A 15,823-nucleotide genomic window follows, 5' to 3' on the forward strand; every position below is an offset into this window, starting at 1 on the left:
CTAACTTTAGGTCAATTCCACTTCTAGGTTCTTTTTTTTTTTTTTTCATTTTTGCGGTACGTGGGCCTCTCACCGTTGTGGCCTCTCCCGTCACGGAGCACAGGCTCCGGACACGCAGGTTCAGCCGCCATGGCTCACGGGCCCAGCCGCTCCGCAGCATTTGGGATCTTCCCGGACTGGGGCATGAACCCGTGTCCCCTGCATCGGCAGGCGGACTCTCAACCACTGCGCCACCAGGGAAGCCCACATTCCTGTGTTTTAAGAGGAGAGAGAGGGAAACATTTAGCAGCTGAAATTACTCTAAAGTCTTCCTAGTAGTGGTATTTATTTCATACTTAATAAAACTTAAGTAATGAAATTATAGCTATGTAGTTGTTTTTAAAATACTTAGGGTTTTAGCTGTTGTCTCATCTACTGATGTCATGTTTTCTTTCTTTTCTTTAGGTATCCCAAAGGCATTCACGTTGAGACTTTAGAAACTGAAAAGGTAACCTCAAGAATTATCCAGGGCCAACATCAAACGCATTAAACCCATGCAACAATATGCAAATGCAAAATGCAATCAAATCGAGCAGTTGAAAGTCAGAGTTTACTCCTTGGCTCTGCTACATATGAACTGGGTGACACTGGGCAAGTCATTTCCCCTCTGCCAGCCTCATTTTCCTCATTTGTGCATTGGGCATGAGCATGGTAATGAGCTATACTTATCTCACAGCTTTTTAAAAAATAGTTATCAAGTGGGTAGATGGAAGTGAACATGCTTTGTAAACTTGAAAGTATGCAAATGTTAGTACATGTTCTTAATCCTCACAGAAAGCTAATATACATGGTATCCATGTAATAATTGCTTCCTGTTATGTGGCCCAGTAAAATTAAATTTTAGAATCTGGGGCATAAACATAGCTATCATCGTGTACTCCCAGGGTGCAGTGATAGAAATGTGATGGGTAAAGGTGGGCTGATGGTGAGCTAATGGTGCGTTCCTTCTACAGAATTTTAGAATTTAGTTCTTGTTGTTAAGTCAGATGTCTAATTAAATAAGAGATTAAGTAAATTAAGTCTTGCTAGGAGAAAAATCTCAAACGTTGACACAGGAGGTTTTGTAGTATATTTGATTGATACAAAATGCAGTATGTGAGAAAGAAGGTGCTAGTTATCTGACAAGTTACCAGAAAATCCAGGATTTTTTTTTTTTCCCTTTTTTTGGTCATACCACACGGCTTGTGGGATTTTAGTTTCCCGACCAGGGATTGAACCCGGGCCCTTGGCAGTGAGAGCCTGGAAGCCTAACCACTGGACCACCAGGGAATTCCCCAGGATTTTTTTCTTATGTTAATGAAATGTAGAAATTTTTTTATTGAGGTGTGGTTAACTTACAATATTACAGTTTCAGGTGTACAACATAGTGATTCAACATTTTTATAGATTATATAGGAATTATTTTAAAAACAACTATTTAGAAATTCATGTTCAAATACAGCATCTTAGTGTTGATTATGGAGTGTCTTATTCTCACAGTCTGTTGGTATTTATAATTGTCTTTTGGGGTGATTAATAAACCATGGAAAAATGTCATGGAAACACGGAGGTGGAATTTTGGTTTGTAAAGCATCAACTCAACTTTTGGTGGCATTTCAAAATACTTTCAGTGTGTTTAGCCCATGAAGGACTGTGCAGTGAGAAAAATTGTAACTTGTGGTAGCAGAATCTGAATTTTGGGGGGTAGGGGTCAGGTAGCTTCCAGAAAATTGTATATCTGCTTTATGTCTTTTAGAAAGAGCGCTATATTGTTATCAGCAAAGTAGATGAAGAAGAACGTAAAAGAAGAGAGCAGCAGAAACACGCTAAGGAACAGGTGATTGGATTATGTTCATTTTCTTTGGGTGAGAAATGGCTACAGAGTTGTAGATCCTGTGATAGATTCAATTTAATGAATATTTTTCTACTAGAGAAGAATCGAATTGGTAGCAAAACCTGGAAGAGAATGAGGGGAACCTAAGGTTAAGTAATTAGATGCAGCCAGCAAAGTGAGGCTGGCATCATGGTGGACCAGTCTTCACTTCCATGAAGCAGTCTTGGAGAAGGAATTAGTGGTTATCATTTAGATTGTATGTCACTGAGCTTCACAGCCCATTAACTAATCTTGCTGTGTCTAACTTGAGGCACAGTTACTAGTTTTCCTAAAACAAAGTTTAGATGATACGATTTGACAGATTAGGATGCACGGTCAAATTTGCATCGTTGGAACCTCGCCCTGGTTGTCCTCTGGAGAATGGATTCGAGTAAGTCTGGAGGCAGGGAGACCAGTTCAGCTGCGGAGTAACCAGCTAAGAGATGTCAGTGCCCTGGAACAGGAAAGTTAGTAGCAGTTTAGGTGGAATCTGGCCATCTTTAGAAGGTAGCGTCAGTGGAATTTGTGATTGGATGTGGGTGGTGAAAGAGAAAGGCAGAAGAAAGAAGATGCTCAAGCCGGAAAGTTGGGCAGCTGGGTAGGCTGACATCAGTCCACTTAGATAGGGTGGCGGAGTGGTGTTGGTTGGGGGGGGGGGCGCAGGTGGGGGATGCCAGGAGTGGGTTTGGGCCAGGGTGGACGTCCAGCTCACGCATGCATAAAGCAGGGCCACATCAGACTAATGCAACCAGGAAAGACACAGCAAGCCTCTGTTAGATTTAGACAGTTTATGACTTAGAGAAGGTGACAGCTACACGTGGTGCTTGTCCCATAAACCAAAAAGACAACACTGAAACAAAAGGGGCCAGGTGACTGCAGAGTGAGCTATGGATGCCCCATCGCTGAGCAGCCAACTCTAGACTGCGGCTAAGTGCTTTCATACTCTGTAGCTCTATTCTGAAAAGGTGGTGGGGCAGGCCCCTGCCTCGTCAGAACCTGGGCAGCAGTGAGAAACTGTCTCATGACAGCCTCCCAGACAAGAGAGGGAGGTGGCCTCCCATCCTCTCCTGGGGTGTTCCACCCAGATGCACATTAGTTATATCTCAAGCCTTTGCCTGCGTGGACTATTTGGATATGTGCAAGGTCACCAGGACACCATGGTAGGGCTGTACCCCTACAGTGGACAAAGGTGTTACATTCTGCTTTTGAGCAGATGAGGTTTTCGATGTTTTGGGGGCATCTGAGCATTGGGGTCCTGTCAGCAGATTGTCATGCTGGAGTGCAGGAGAGGGCTGAGGGCTGGACTTGGTTGTCGTTGGCAGAGAGACCGGGACAGGATGAGAGCACCTATCACATGCATGAGGAAGGAGCAGAGGGCCCAGGGTCGGATCCTGAGGACCACCAGCATCTGAGTGATGGGCAGAAGTGCAAAAATGTGCCTGAGGTTATTGTGACGCAGCAGCCAAGGGGAAGAGTGTTTGAAGAAGGGGATATTGACAGGGTCTGATGCTCTCGAGAAGTAGAATGAGGACTGAGACATAGCCGTTGGGTTTAGCCTTGGGAGTAGGTTTTTTTCTTCTTTTTTAAAGAACATTCTTTAAAAAGGTAAAATAATTTTAATTCTGATAAAATGTATAACATAAACTTTACCATCTTAACCATTTTAAACTGTACAGTTTTGTACTGTAAAATATATTCACACTGTTGTGCAACCGTCACCACCATCCATCTCCAGAACTCCTTTCATCCTGCAAAACTGAAACTCTGTACCCATTAAACAATAACTTCCCATTCCCCCATCCCCCAGCCTCTGGTGACCACCATTCTACTTTCTGTCTCTGTCAATTTGACTGCTCTAGGTGCCTCATGTAAGTGGAATTGTACAGTATTTGTCTTTCCGTTACTGGCTTAGTTCACTTAGCATAATGCCATTTAGGTTCATCTGTATTGTGGCATGTGACAGAATTTCCATTATTTTTAAAGGCTGAGTAATATCGTATGTACCACATTTTGTTTATCCGTTTATCTGTTGGACGCTTGTGTTGCTTCTACCTTTTGGTTCTTGTGAATAATGCTGCTCTGCACATGGGTGTACAAGTATCTCTTTGAGTCCTCGCAGTTCTTTGGGGCACATACCCAGGAGTGGGATTGCTGGCTTGGATGGTAGCTCTGTTTCTAATTTTTTGAGGACCAGCGACACTTTTCCACAGTGACTCCACCACTTTACATTCCCACCAACAGGGCACAAGTGTTCCAATTTCTCCACATCCCTGCCAACGCTTGTTAGACTTGAGAGTAGTTTAAAGAGGTGAGCAACTTCAGTGAGGGTGAAGCGGGGGAGCAGGGGGCTTGCGGGTCCCTGGGAGTTGAACTGGACCTAGTGAGTGGAGAGGAGTCTTTAAGGAATTTAGCTGTGAAGAGACAAGAAGGAGAGTGGTTGCGTGGAGCTCTGATTAAAGGAAGGGGTTTCAAGATAGGAGAGAAATTGAGCCCATTTAAGTGCGCTGGGAATAAAACAGGAGAGAAGAAACTGAATGGGGATGGGTCTCAGTGCTGTGCTATAAAAATTTTATAAAAATGCATTTGACCAGGAAAAAAGAGTCTGAACATTCTTGATTTGACAGTCAGCTGCTGGGTGGGTCACCTCAGAGTTGAATTCAGTATTGAGTTTGGCCAGCAGGTGGCAGCTTTTAAAAGTTTGTGTTTCTAAGGCAACTTGAGAGACTAGGAAATTTCAACAGTTGATGGGAAGTGATGGGTAAACCCTAGCACTGTTATTTTAGTAACTAATGAATAATTTGCCACTTGATCATTTTAAAACAGAAGAAGGGTATATGCATAGGTCATTTCAGATGCAGTTGTTTGGGGTGATAGACTCAAAGCATGTGAAACTAAAGCTATCTAACTCCATATAAAACTTCAGTCTTTTTTTTTTTTTTTGCCTAGATTTTAACCCGTTCAAATAAGCAATATGTATACGTCAATAGTGGTTTTTTTGTTTTTAAATTAGGAAGAACTGAATGATGCTGTGGGGTTTTCTAGAGTCATTCATGCCATTGCTAATTCGGTAAGTGAACCAGACTTTTTAACTAATTTCATGAGCATAACATTTAAGGTGAAATGCCCAGTTATCATTGCACATTAATCATCTGGTCACGTTTAGATTGTTTACCTGGTCTGGAGGGAGAAGTTAGAACTTCATAAAGACAGATTGTTGTTATAAGGCGCTTAGTGTGACATCATAATTGCGGAATTATATCCAAACCATTTTCTTAGAAAGCATTTCTTGTAAAACACAGGGGAGGATTATACAGTGACGGCCTTTTGTGGCTCCATGGAACTAATATTTATTATTCTCAAAACCAATAAGAAGCAGAATAACAAACTAAAAAATATGGTGAGAAACAATCTAGTGTTTGAAGCGTTTTATTCCTTAATTAGAAGAATCTAGAGGGTAAAAATAATTGTATTGAGTTCTCTGCATAATTGTGATTGAATCTTATATCTCATACCCTTAATAACATTTGATACATTTAAAAAAATGTGTTGACCATTTGTGTAAATATGCTGGAGGGTTCTGTAATAGATAGGATAGACATTTCCCCTTGTTTCGTAAATTCTTTCAGGAAAGAGGCACCCACATCTTGAATAGATTAAACTGGGTCTTGCTGCTGGTTGTTTTGTGAGTTATGCATCCGAGTCAGACTGCTTGCCTGGATGCTAAGTTGCCTGGAATCCAAGACTTTTCTTTACTTGAGTAGCTGGCCTAGGGAGAAGAAGTTGTTCCCCTGCAGGAGTCATCTTGTCGCTTAGACGCTGAACTCTGCATCAGGGCCAGACTCCAGGAGTCCATGAATGTCTCACCACCAGGTGCAGGCTTGTCAAACAGGAGCATCTGAGGAGAGCAGCCACTGTCCCCGGTGGGGGCGGGGGGCTGTGGCCAGTAAACAGAAGTTAGAGAGCCTTGTGAAGGAGGAGGGCTGGCTCACCCGGAGCTCTTTCGCTCAAGTAAGTGACGTCATCAGAACGGAATAGAAAGTTGGATGAGCCTGGAGAAAAACCAAGGTGTGAGTCTCTTGAGAAGTGGCTAAGATTACGGGTATCCAGAAAAGCAGAGAGGAGTCACATTTGCTTACATTATACACTCTTAGCAACCTTTAGAGCAGTGGTTGATTTGACTGAGGCTGTCCGTGAAACACAGAGATGTGGGGTGGCAGTTGGCTTTGAGCCCTGTTATAGACACTGTGAGGGTTTAGGTAGCTTTTCCAAGATTGGGACGTTTGTTTGCCTTGTACAGACAATTTGGATACCTTACTTAGCCTGCTGTGCCTCTGTTTATTTTTTCTCTCTGTTGTCTCTCTTCTGCAGAGTGATTCATAGTATGTTGCTGACCATTGGTAGTTCACGTCACAAAGCATACTGCGAGAAAAGCCCTATTTATTAGTGATCCAGACTTAAAATTTAAAAGTCATGTACCTTAAAAGTACTAACATAGTTAAGCTCTGTAGAGCCAGTGAACAGTAGACTCTCCTTATATCAGATCAAATTCTTTTCCCATCACTCTTGGTAGTGAATCTGTTTTAAAAATTTTTGTATTAATTTTTCACCCACAGAAAAGTTGCAGAACTGGTGCAGAGTTTCCATATATCCCTCACCTAGCTACCCCAATGTTATTATCTTACATAATATACCGTTATCAGAACCAGGAAATTAACATTGGTACAATATTATGAACCAATTTGAATTTCACCCTTTTCCACTAAGTCCTTTTTCTATTCACAATTCTACCTAGGATCCCACATTGCATTTACTTGTTATTTCTCCTTAGTTTTCTGCAGTCTGTAATTTTCTTTGTCTTTTATAACCTTGATATATTTTTAAAAATATTTATTTATTTATTTGGCTACATCAGGTGTTAGTTGCGACATGTGGGCTCTTCCTTGTCGCACTCGGGCTGCTCTGTAGATGTGGTGCATGGGCTCCAGAGCGCACGGGCTTAGTAGTTGCGGCACGTGGGCTCTCTAGGTGTGGTGCGCGGGCTCTAGAGCGCACAGGCTTAGTTGTCCCAGGCATGTGGGATCTTAGTTCCCCGACCAGGGATCGAATCCATTTCCTCTGCATAGGAAGGCGGACTCTTAACCACTGGATCACCAGGGAAGTCCCAACCTTGATATTTTTAGAGTGTTGACTGTAATTTTGTCAGGTGTCTCTCAGTTTGGATTTGTCTGATCTTTTCTCATGTTGGATTGAGGACATACATTGATTGAGGCGGGAATACCACAGAAATGATGGTTCATGATATTGACCTGAACCACTTGGTTTAGGTGATGTCTGCTGGATTTGTGCACTGTGGAGTTACTGTTACCTCCTTTGTGACTGATAAATATTTTGGGGGAGATACTTTGATTGAGACAAGGAAAATCCTGTGTTTTTTTGTTTGTTTGTTTGGGGTTTTTTTGGCCACACCATGTGGCATGCGGGATCCTAGTTCCCCGACCAGGGATGGAACCCTTGCCCCCTGCGGTGGAAGCGCAGAGTCTTAACGAGTGGACCACCAGGGAAGTCCCGAAAATCCTGTTCTTCCTCAAGCTTTTGCCTGTAACGTAGCATCTGTTGGTGGATCTTGCCTGCAGCCATTATTGCTGTGGTTTTCTAGTGGCGAGTCTGTGTTTCCCTCTTTCCTTCTCCATTCGTTCTCGGAATTCTTCTAGAAGGAAGAGCTGTCTCTGCTCCCCTGTTTATTAATTCTTTTAAAAATGTTTTTGGATTCAGGGAAATTTATTTCATTCTACAGATTTTAATCTACTTTTTTTATTGTTTATTTTGGTGCTCAGATGGTACCGCCTTGGCCATTGGAGTTTCTTCAGGTTGACTCCCCCTGGAACAAGCCCCCACCCTTTTCTGAGCACCTCCTTACTTTCTGACATCACAAGATGTTCCAGACTCATCTTCTATTTTCCCTGCCTCAGCTGTAGAATCAATGACTTCTCCAAGGAGCCCTGGTTCCTTTTATTGGAGAATGGTGTTTCAAAACCAAGATCTCGTCCTGGCTACTACTGTGGTGTTAGTGCTTCTAGTTCCCCTCACTGGACAGAGCTAAGAATGATACATGTGTGTAACCATGCATGTATACACACATTGATACTTCCATGTATGACATATATGTATATATATTAAAAAATGCCTTTATACTGATAGACCTCAGATTGTAGTCCAATACCACAGGGTTTCTTTTCTTTTTTTAAAAAAATTAATTAATTAATTTATTTTTGGCTGCGTTGCGTCTTCGTTGCTACGTGCGGGCTTTCTCTAGTTGAGGCTGCAGTGAGCGGGGCCTACTCTTCGTTGCTGTGCTCGGGCTTCTCATTGTGGTGGCTTCTCTTGCTGTGGAGCACAGGCTCTAGGCGCACAGGCTTCAGTAGCTGTGGCACACGGGCTTCAGTAGTTGTGGTTTGCAGGCGCACAGGCTCAGTAGTTGTGGTGCGCGGGCTTAGTTGCTCCGTGGCATGTGGGATCTTCCCCGACCAGGGTTCGAACCTGTGTCCCCTGCATTGGCAGGCAGATTCTTAACCACTGCGCCACCAGGGAAGCCCAGGGTTTATTTTCAACCTACTGTCTTTTCTTATTTTTTTCTCCAGCATTGGGAAATGCAGTTCTTATTATATGCTGTTTTCATAGTTCTCTTCTTATCAGCCTCCTTCAGTGTTGTTGAGGGATTCATTTATAATACAGTTAGGTTCGTCTTTCAGGTTTGTATTCCATTTTGGGTTCCTTCCACGTCTTCTCTGTGGTTTTAATCAATATTTGGTATTTTAGCATTGTATAGGTGTTCAGAATGTGCCCACACACTGAGCCAAAAGGATGGCTTGTCTGTTGGATTTGGGAGATTTTGTGTAAATTCAAATAATTATGTTTAGCTCTGTGAGTCAAGGAGTGTTACTCTGAAGGGCCACTGGGACATAGTGAAAAGCTCCACTGTAGTGACCATATGCTTTATGTTAAAAATGCTGTCACCTGGCTAGCTAAACCCAAGTTGATATTCCATTTTCGTAGTTTAATTTTTATCACAATGGACCAATTTATTGCACATATATTATACCTTACTGGTTGAAAAGCAGTGAATTTCATTGGAAATATTTCAGAACGAGCCCCATGAATTTTGGCATAGATAATGAAGGAAACGAAAACTCATTCTACTTAATAAAATTAGAAATTAGTTATTTTTACCTTTTAACCTTGTTATGAATGTATCTTTTGAAAATAAGTGAGTTGTTTTAAAGAATACACTCCGAAAATAGATATTTGGAGTTTGTTGACAAATTATTTGACAGTTCAAGGTACCTAGCATTTTCAGTTACTTTCTTGAGCTCTTCAATAAAAATTTTGCTACTGATTCTTGTGGGTGGCAAGATGAATAAAAACCAGAGGAAAAAAATCAATGAAATCAAAGTCATTTGGAGTTTTACTTTGCATTTTGGATTGAACACCAGAAGAGGAATGAAGTCAGCCCAAATTTCTTTATTTGCATATCTTTATACATTTTTTTTCCTTAGTGTCAAAAAGTAAGTTTAGTACAAAATCCTTCTGGAACTGAACCATACATTTCACTCTCAAGTCCTGATATAATTTTGTACCAAGAAGTCTTTTCCTAATCTTGACTTTTTTTAGGGGAAACTTGTCATTGGACACAATATGCTCTTGGATGTCATGCACACAGTTCATCAGTTCTACTGCCCTCTGCCCTCGGTAAGTGACTTGTCAGCCTGTTTTAAAAATTCATGAGTCTTTATTACTGAGAAAGTGTTCTCTCCTGGGTGCCATTTCCTTGTCTGCAGCATGCCCCCAGAGGGACAGTCTCCTGAGATTGGTTGTACATTTTTGAAGATATATACCTACAAGCCATTTTTTTTTTTGCGGTACACGGGCCTCTCACTGTTGTGGCCTCTCCCGTTGTGGAGCACAGGCTCCAGACACGCAGGCCCAGCGGCCATGGCTCACGGGCCCAGCCGCTCCGCGGCACGTGGGATCTTCCCGGACCGGGGCACAAACCCGTGTCCCCTGCATCGGCAGGTGGACTTTCAACCACTGCGCCACCAGGGAAGCCCCCTACAAGCCATTTTAAGGGATCTTTGGTCAGCTGCCATTGCCGGAGCACGGTTAAACATTTGTTTCGTCGTGGCGCCAGTGGTTTGCTCAGTTAGTGCTGGGCGGGGGTTTCCTGGGCCGCAGGTGTGGTCTTCTAGTTCGGTATTGCTAACATGAGACATAGCAGGGCCGTTGAAGGTGGAGTGGTGCTAGAGGTCATCTAGACTGGATCAGGTTGTGCAAAAGTCTTGGTTACCTCTTTCGAGGCTGCTTCCCTTAGGTTCTCTGTTGACCTTGGTGTTTTTTTGTTTTTTTACTCTTGGAGCCAAGCCATCTCAGTGCACCAAAGCATGAGCTTTGGGAAAAGAGCTTCTCTTCTATCTCCTCCTCTTCTGCTCCTTGACTGCCTGTGGCCTCGTCTCATTTGCCCCTCGTCACTCTGTCCTCCCCTCTCCTGTATTTTCTCTCCATATTTTCTGTCCTTTAGTCATCTCACCCACTTCCAGGACTTCAGCTGAAGACACCCACCCACATCTTCTTCTCCAGCTGGGATCTCTCCTCAGATCTAGGTCGTAATTCATGCTGGACCCCACATGTGTCTACCTGGATAGCCTTCAGAATGAGAGGTGTTTAAAATTCACATGTTGCAAACAAGATGTGTAACTTAACACAACCTTCCTTCCTTTAGTCTCCAATCCAGTTCTTTCTCCTGATTCCTTTACTATAAATGATGCCCAGTCACCAATACTGTTTTTAACATCGGTTTTGACTCTTCTTCTGTGCCCCAGATTTGGCCAGTTACAAAATGCTGGCAATTTTGTCTCCGGGCTGTCTCTCACATCTGGATTATTTTCATTTCAAGTAGCAAGTAGCCTTATTTCTCATCTGGAGTTAGCAAACTCCAGGCAGGATTCTCTGTCTCGCTTTAACCTTCATCCCATCCTTTAAACCAGAGGTTGGCAAACTTTTTCTATAAAGGGTCAGATACTAAAATATTTGGGGCTTTCCAGGCTGGACAGTCTTTGTCAGGACTCTCAACAGTGCCATTGTAGCCTGAAAACTGCCATAGAATGCAGTGCATAAACAAATGGGTGTGGCTTTGTCCCAGTAAAATTTTATTTCAAAAATAGGTGATGGGCCAGATTTGGCCTGCAGGCCATGGTTTTCCAACCTCTGCTTTAAACTACCACCAGATTAATCTCTTATGACTTCTGGATTGGATGATACCTACTTTAGAGTTCAGTGCCTTTTATACATCTGCAAAGCCTCAATTACTTCATATTTCTTACGAGACATCGTTCCATCAGCATCTTGATTACTTTTCTTTGGAAAAGTCCAACACAGCACAGCTCTGAATACAGCAGGTCTGTTGCTTCCCTTGTCCTATTTCTGCAAGCTTCAGATTGTCCCTGCTTTTCATAACAACGGTATCACCCTCTGGGACTCAAAGACATCATAGTTGTGAGTCTCAAAACAAACATGATGGGTGTGAATTTGCATTGTGTACATCTAAAGAGCTAATGTTAATTTCAGATCATTCACTCCTTATTGGCCGAATGGTAGCAGTCTCTCTCACGACTTTTTGACTTTTAAAGCAGTGAAGGTATCTGTAAGGAAAGAGGAAAGTGTTTAATACTGTGTTTATAGGTGTTTTGAACACCAAACAGAGCTTGGCATGTAAGAGGCATTAAATATTGATTTAACAAATGCGAATCTTCCGACTGTGTCAGTTTTATAATCTCCTGATGTATGGCTATGTTCACATCACTAACCCTGCTCAAAATTCTGAATTAATCCCACATTCTTTGTTTTTCTATACAGTTGATTCTTTTTAACCTGGCATATCAAGCTTTCTGTGATCTAGCCCAGCCTTCTTGTGTAATCTAGTCACTCATTACCATCCTTATTCTCAGCAAGATTGGCTCATTTTTTCCCCTGGAAAGTGTCTTTGTATGTCTTTGGTTTGGGTATATAATTTCCTCCAACTTGAATTTTCTCTCGCTTTTCTCAATGTTTGCTATATACGGCTTTACCTGTCTTACCAAGGTCCAGCTTACGCCTCTTCCGTGAAGTTTTCCCTGCCTGCTGCCTTGCCCAAGAAGTGATCTTTCCTTTCTCTGAACTCCCACAGAAGTTCAGAGAAACTTTTTGTTTGTGTACCTCTTTTGTTGCATAAATTTTATCTTTACAACTTGTTCCCCTTTCCCTTCTAGGTGATTCGCTCCTTGGACAAGGAATATAACCTTCTTTTTTTAAATTTTATGTTTCTTACTTTTTGGCTGCGTTGGGTCTTTGTTGCTGTGCATGGGCTTTCTTTAGTTGCGGCGAGCGGGGGCTACTCTTTTTTTTTTTTTGCGGTACGCGGGCCTCTCACTGTTGTGGCCTCTCCCGTTGCGGAACACAGGCTCCGGACGCGCAGGCTCAGCGGCCATGGCTCACGGGCCCAGCCGCTCTGCGGCATGTGGGATCTTCCCGGTCCGGGGCACGAACCCGTGTCCCCTGCATCGGCAGGTGGACTCTCAACCACTGTGTCACCAGGGAAGCCCTGGGGGCTACTCTTAATTGCGGTGCGCGGGATTCTCATTGCGGTGGCTTCTCTTGTTGCACAGCATGTGCTCTAGGCGTGTGGGCTTCAGTAGTTGTGGCACTCGGACTCAGTAGTTATGGATCGCGGGCTCTAGAGTGCAGGCTCAGTAGTTGTGGCACACGGACTTAGTTGCCCTGTGGCATGTGGGATCTTCCCGGACCAGCGATTGAACCCGTGTCCCCTGCATTGGCAGGCGGATTCTTAACCACTGCACCACCAGGGAAGTCCTGGACAAGGAATATAATTTTTTTATTATCTGTGTCTAAATGCCTAGCATAGCACTTAGTATGTAAGCACTTAATAAATGTTATCTTGAATGTAACTAGTTTTGAATCAAATTCTACTAGAAAGAGCATATGATTTGTTGCAAAGTAGGAGGTGGGTTAGGATGAGCAGTTTCGTCCCTTGCTTTATTACTCAGGTGACCTGAGTATGTTATTTAACTTCTTTGTGTTCTGTCATTGTTGGAAGGAGAAATTCTTCCATCTACCTTTAGAAGAAGCGATGACAATAAAGAGCAAGACCTATTTAAAATGGTAGAACTTTTACATATGCTGTTGTCAAATGTTGCATTTAAAAGTATACTAAAGAATCCATATTTTGGAATAACCTTTTAGGGGAGAATCTCCTTTTAAAAGTCTTCTTGGTATTTCATTCAGCATGACCTTTTAGAAGGCACTGGTTTAGAACTCTACTGTATGCTGGCCGTGGAAGTTGACATAATTCTATTTTTTTTTTTGCTTGTGAGGCTTTGTAACGGTATTGAGAGGTTACAGTCTTTATTGTATTTTTGTGTGACTTAGTATTGAAACCACTTATTCATGTATTGTTCGTTAATTTAATGATAGCCATTGAAAAGCTGGTAAATATTTCAAGCTAGCTAAATACAGTCTGTATTTACAGGCTTGAAAAGCTAATGGGAAATGGCAGTTGCCTATGAAGCATGAATAACACTGAAGAGAAGTATAGTTACAAAGGGTCAGGAGTATGACTGCGCAGTACAGTGTGGCAATTATGTATGTAAATGAGTTAATTCAAAATGAGAGCAATCTCATTCCAGCTCTAGACTTCCTGAGCAAATAAACTTGGGGAATGAATTGTCTAATTTAGGCACTTGCTATTGGTGCCACTTAAGCAGTTTTCTGAGTAGTTAAACAACAATCATGTGTATTGGAAAGTCTGTGATTTAGTGGCCATTTTAACTAGTATTTCAATGGTGTTTCCATTAAAAGTATAACCTAATTCACAATATGTCTATTTCCTGCATGAACCACTTTATTTTATTTTTAAAAAATTTTTAATGAAGTGTAGTTGATTTGCAATGTGCGTTAATTTCTGCTGTACAGCAAAGTGGCTTGGTTACACATATATATATTCCTTTTCATATTCTTTTCCATTATGGGTTATCACAGGATATTGTGAACCATTTTATTTAAATAACTCTACTAGTCTCACTGTTATGATGAGTTGTGTAATAGAGCTATTACTGACAGTTTTCTACATATAATAGAAACCTTTTTTCCCCTCCTATTTCAGCCATAAAATGTTCATATTTGTCTATTTTGGTTATGCAGAAGTTTAATATCAGGTCATATGATTCCCAGTCAGTGAGGAAATTGACAAGATTTTTAGAAAGTAATTATTAACAAGATATGGGCCTGACAGTTTAGCCTAAGGGGCCTGTTTGAGGTATCACTATTTGAGAAGAGAGCTATGGGACTTTAAATATTTATGTTTTAAATATTGTGAGTGTATGAGTAAAATCATAACAGGTCATGCTCTTGTTTTTTAGGACTTAAATGAGTTTAAGGAGATGACAACATGTGTCTTCCCCAGGTAAGCTTTCTTTGAGGATTTGTCTTTCATTTTTTTTATTATTATTATTATTTTTTAATAACTTATTTATTTATTTTTGGCTGCGTTGGGTCTTCATTGCTGCACGCAGACTTTATCTAGTTGTGGTGAGCGGGGGCTACTCTTCCTTGCAGTGCACGGGCTTCTCACTGTTGTGGCTTCTCTTGTTGCGGAGCACGGGCTCTAGGCACGCAGGCTTCAGTAGTTGTGGCACGTGGGCTTCAGTAGTTGTGGCTCGTGGGCTCTAGAGCGCAGTCTCAGTAGTTGTGGTGCAAGGCTTAGTTGCTCCACGGCATGTGGGATCTTCCCGGACCAGGGCTTGAACTGTGTCCCCTGCATTGGCAGGCGGATTCTTAACCACTGTGCCACCAGGAAAGCCCCTGTCTTTCATTTAAAACAGTCATCAGGGCATCCATAATACAAACAGGTATTCAGTAATTTATTAAAATCATTAGGTCATGATGACAGTCCCATTCACATAAGCTGGGAAATGGCTTAACAGCTCTACCTTTTTGATGGTTTGCTTTTACAATTGATGATTGGTTTTGCTGTTAAAAATTAAAAATCAGAAATGACCTGAGGGTGAAAATGGGCAGCAGCTGCTTTTTTCTCATCCCACCTCCCGCTATCTGAGGAACTGGTGAGGTCTTTTTGAGTTGGCTCTTGTCTTTCTTATATGTCGGGTGAACCTTGTCACAGTGAAGTGTCCAGTCGAGGGTATTCAGTTGACTATTGGAGACAGTTGAATATATAGTTGGACAGAGTTGAATATGTCCAGTTGAGAGTATTCTGTAGTCATAGTCAGTCAAGAACTGTCTACCTAGAGAGTTTCTTTTTCTCAACTTTAAGTCAGTGCCTTAATCTGATAATGTCCACGGTTAGTACTGTGTGGTCTGATAGGTCCACGTCAGCTACATGGAGTCCGCAGAGCAAGGGTCTGCGTCTGAGGACCTGTCTGAAGAGGGCTGGTGGACAGTTGCTCTTTCAGCCAGGCTATTTCTGTCCTGTTATCTGAAGTGCTCACATTTATGTGAGAACAAACAGTTTTCATATTAGTGTCTCTCTTTTTTTTTTTTTTTTTTTTTTTTTAGTATTCCAGTGTCTGAAGCAGAATAGTAAGAAATAACAACAATAGTATGAAACTGCCAAATGCAAATTTTGACCCTCCAAGAAATTATATCGTACAAATCTGGGTAGTGGTAGTGGTAGTGGTAGTACCAATCTGGGTAGTGGTAGGAGATGGTAACAGCTTGAGTGTGTTAGACCTGCAACAGTATTTGATCCATGTAAAAACATATGAGGATATTTAACTTACCCTTGAGGTCAGTGTAGCCCATGCCCTCTCAGCAAATCTAAAACTTGTGCTCTGGGTGTGGACTTGCCCACAGTCTCTTGATGAAGTCCCT

The 15,823-nt window shown here is 42.0% G+C and overlaps 1 protein-coding gene across 1 annotated transcript in view; it reads left to right on the forward strand.

Moving 5' to 3' along the window:
* Positions 1-15,823, forward strand: part of PARN (poly(A)-specific ribonuclease) — a 166,509-nt gene that overhangs the window by 18,455 nt on the left and 132,231 nt on the right. Inside the window, exons 10-14 of the mRNA XM_007466961.1 lie at positions 445-487; positions 1,775-1,855; positions 4,902-4,958; positions 9,560-9,637; positions 14,356-14,399. Of these exons, the coding sequence (XP_007467023.1) occupies positions 445-487; positions 1,775-1,855; positions 4,902-4,958; positions 9,560-9,637; positions 14,356-14,399 (303 nt within the window). The remainder of the gene's footprint in view (positions 1-444; positions 488-1,774; positions 1,856-4,901; positions 4,959-9,559; positions 9,638-14,355; positions 14,400-15,823) is intronic.

Source organism: Lipotes vexillifer, unplaced genomic scaffold (genome assembly GCF_000442215.2).
Source record: "Lipotes vexillifer unplaced genomic scaffold, Lipotes_vexillifer_v1.1 scaffold232, whole genome shotgun sequence".
NCBI lineage: Eukaryota > Metazoa > Chordata > Mammalia > Artiodactyla > Lipotidae > Lipotes > Lipotes vexillifer.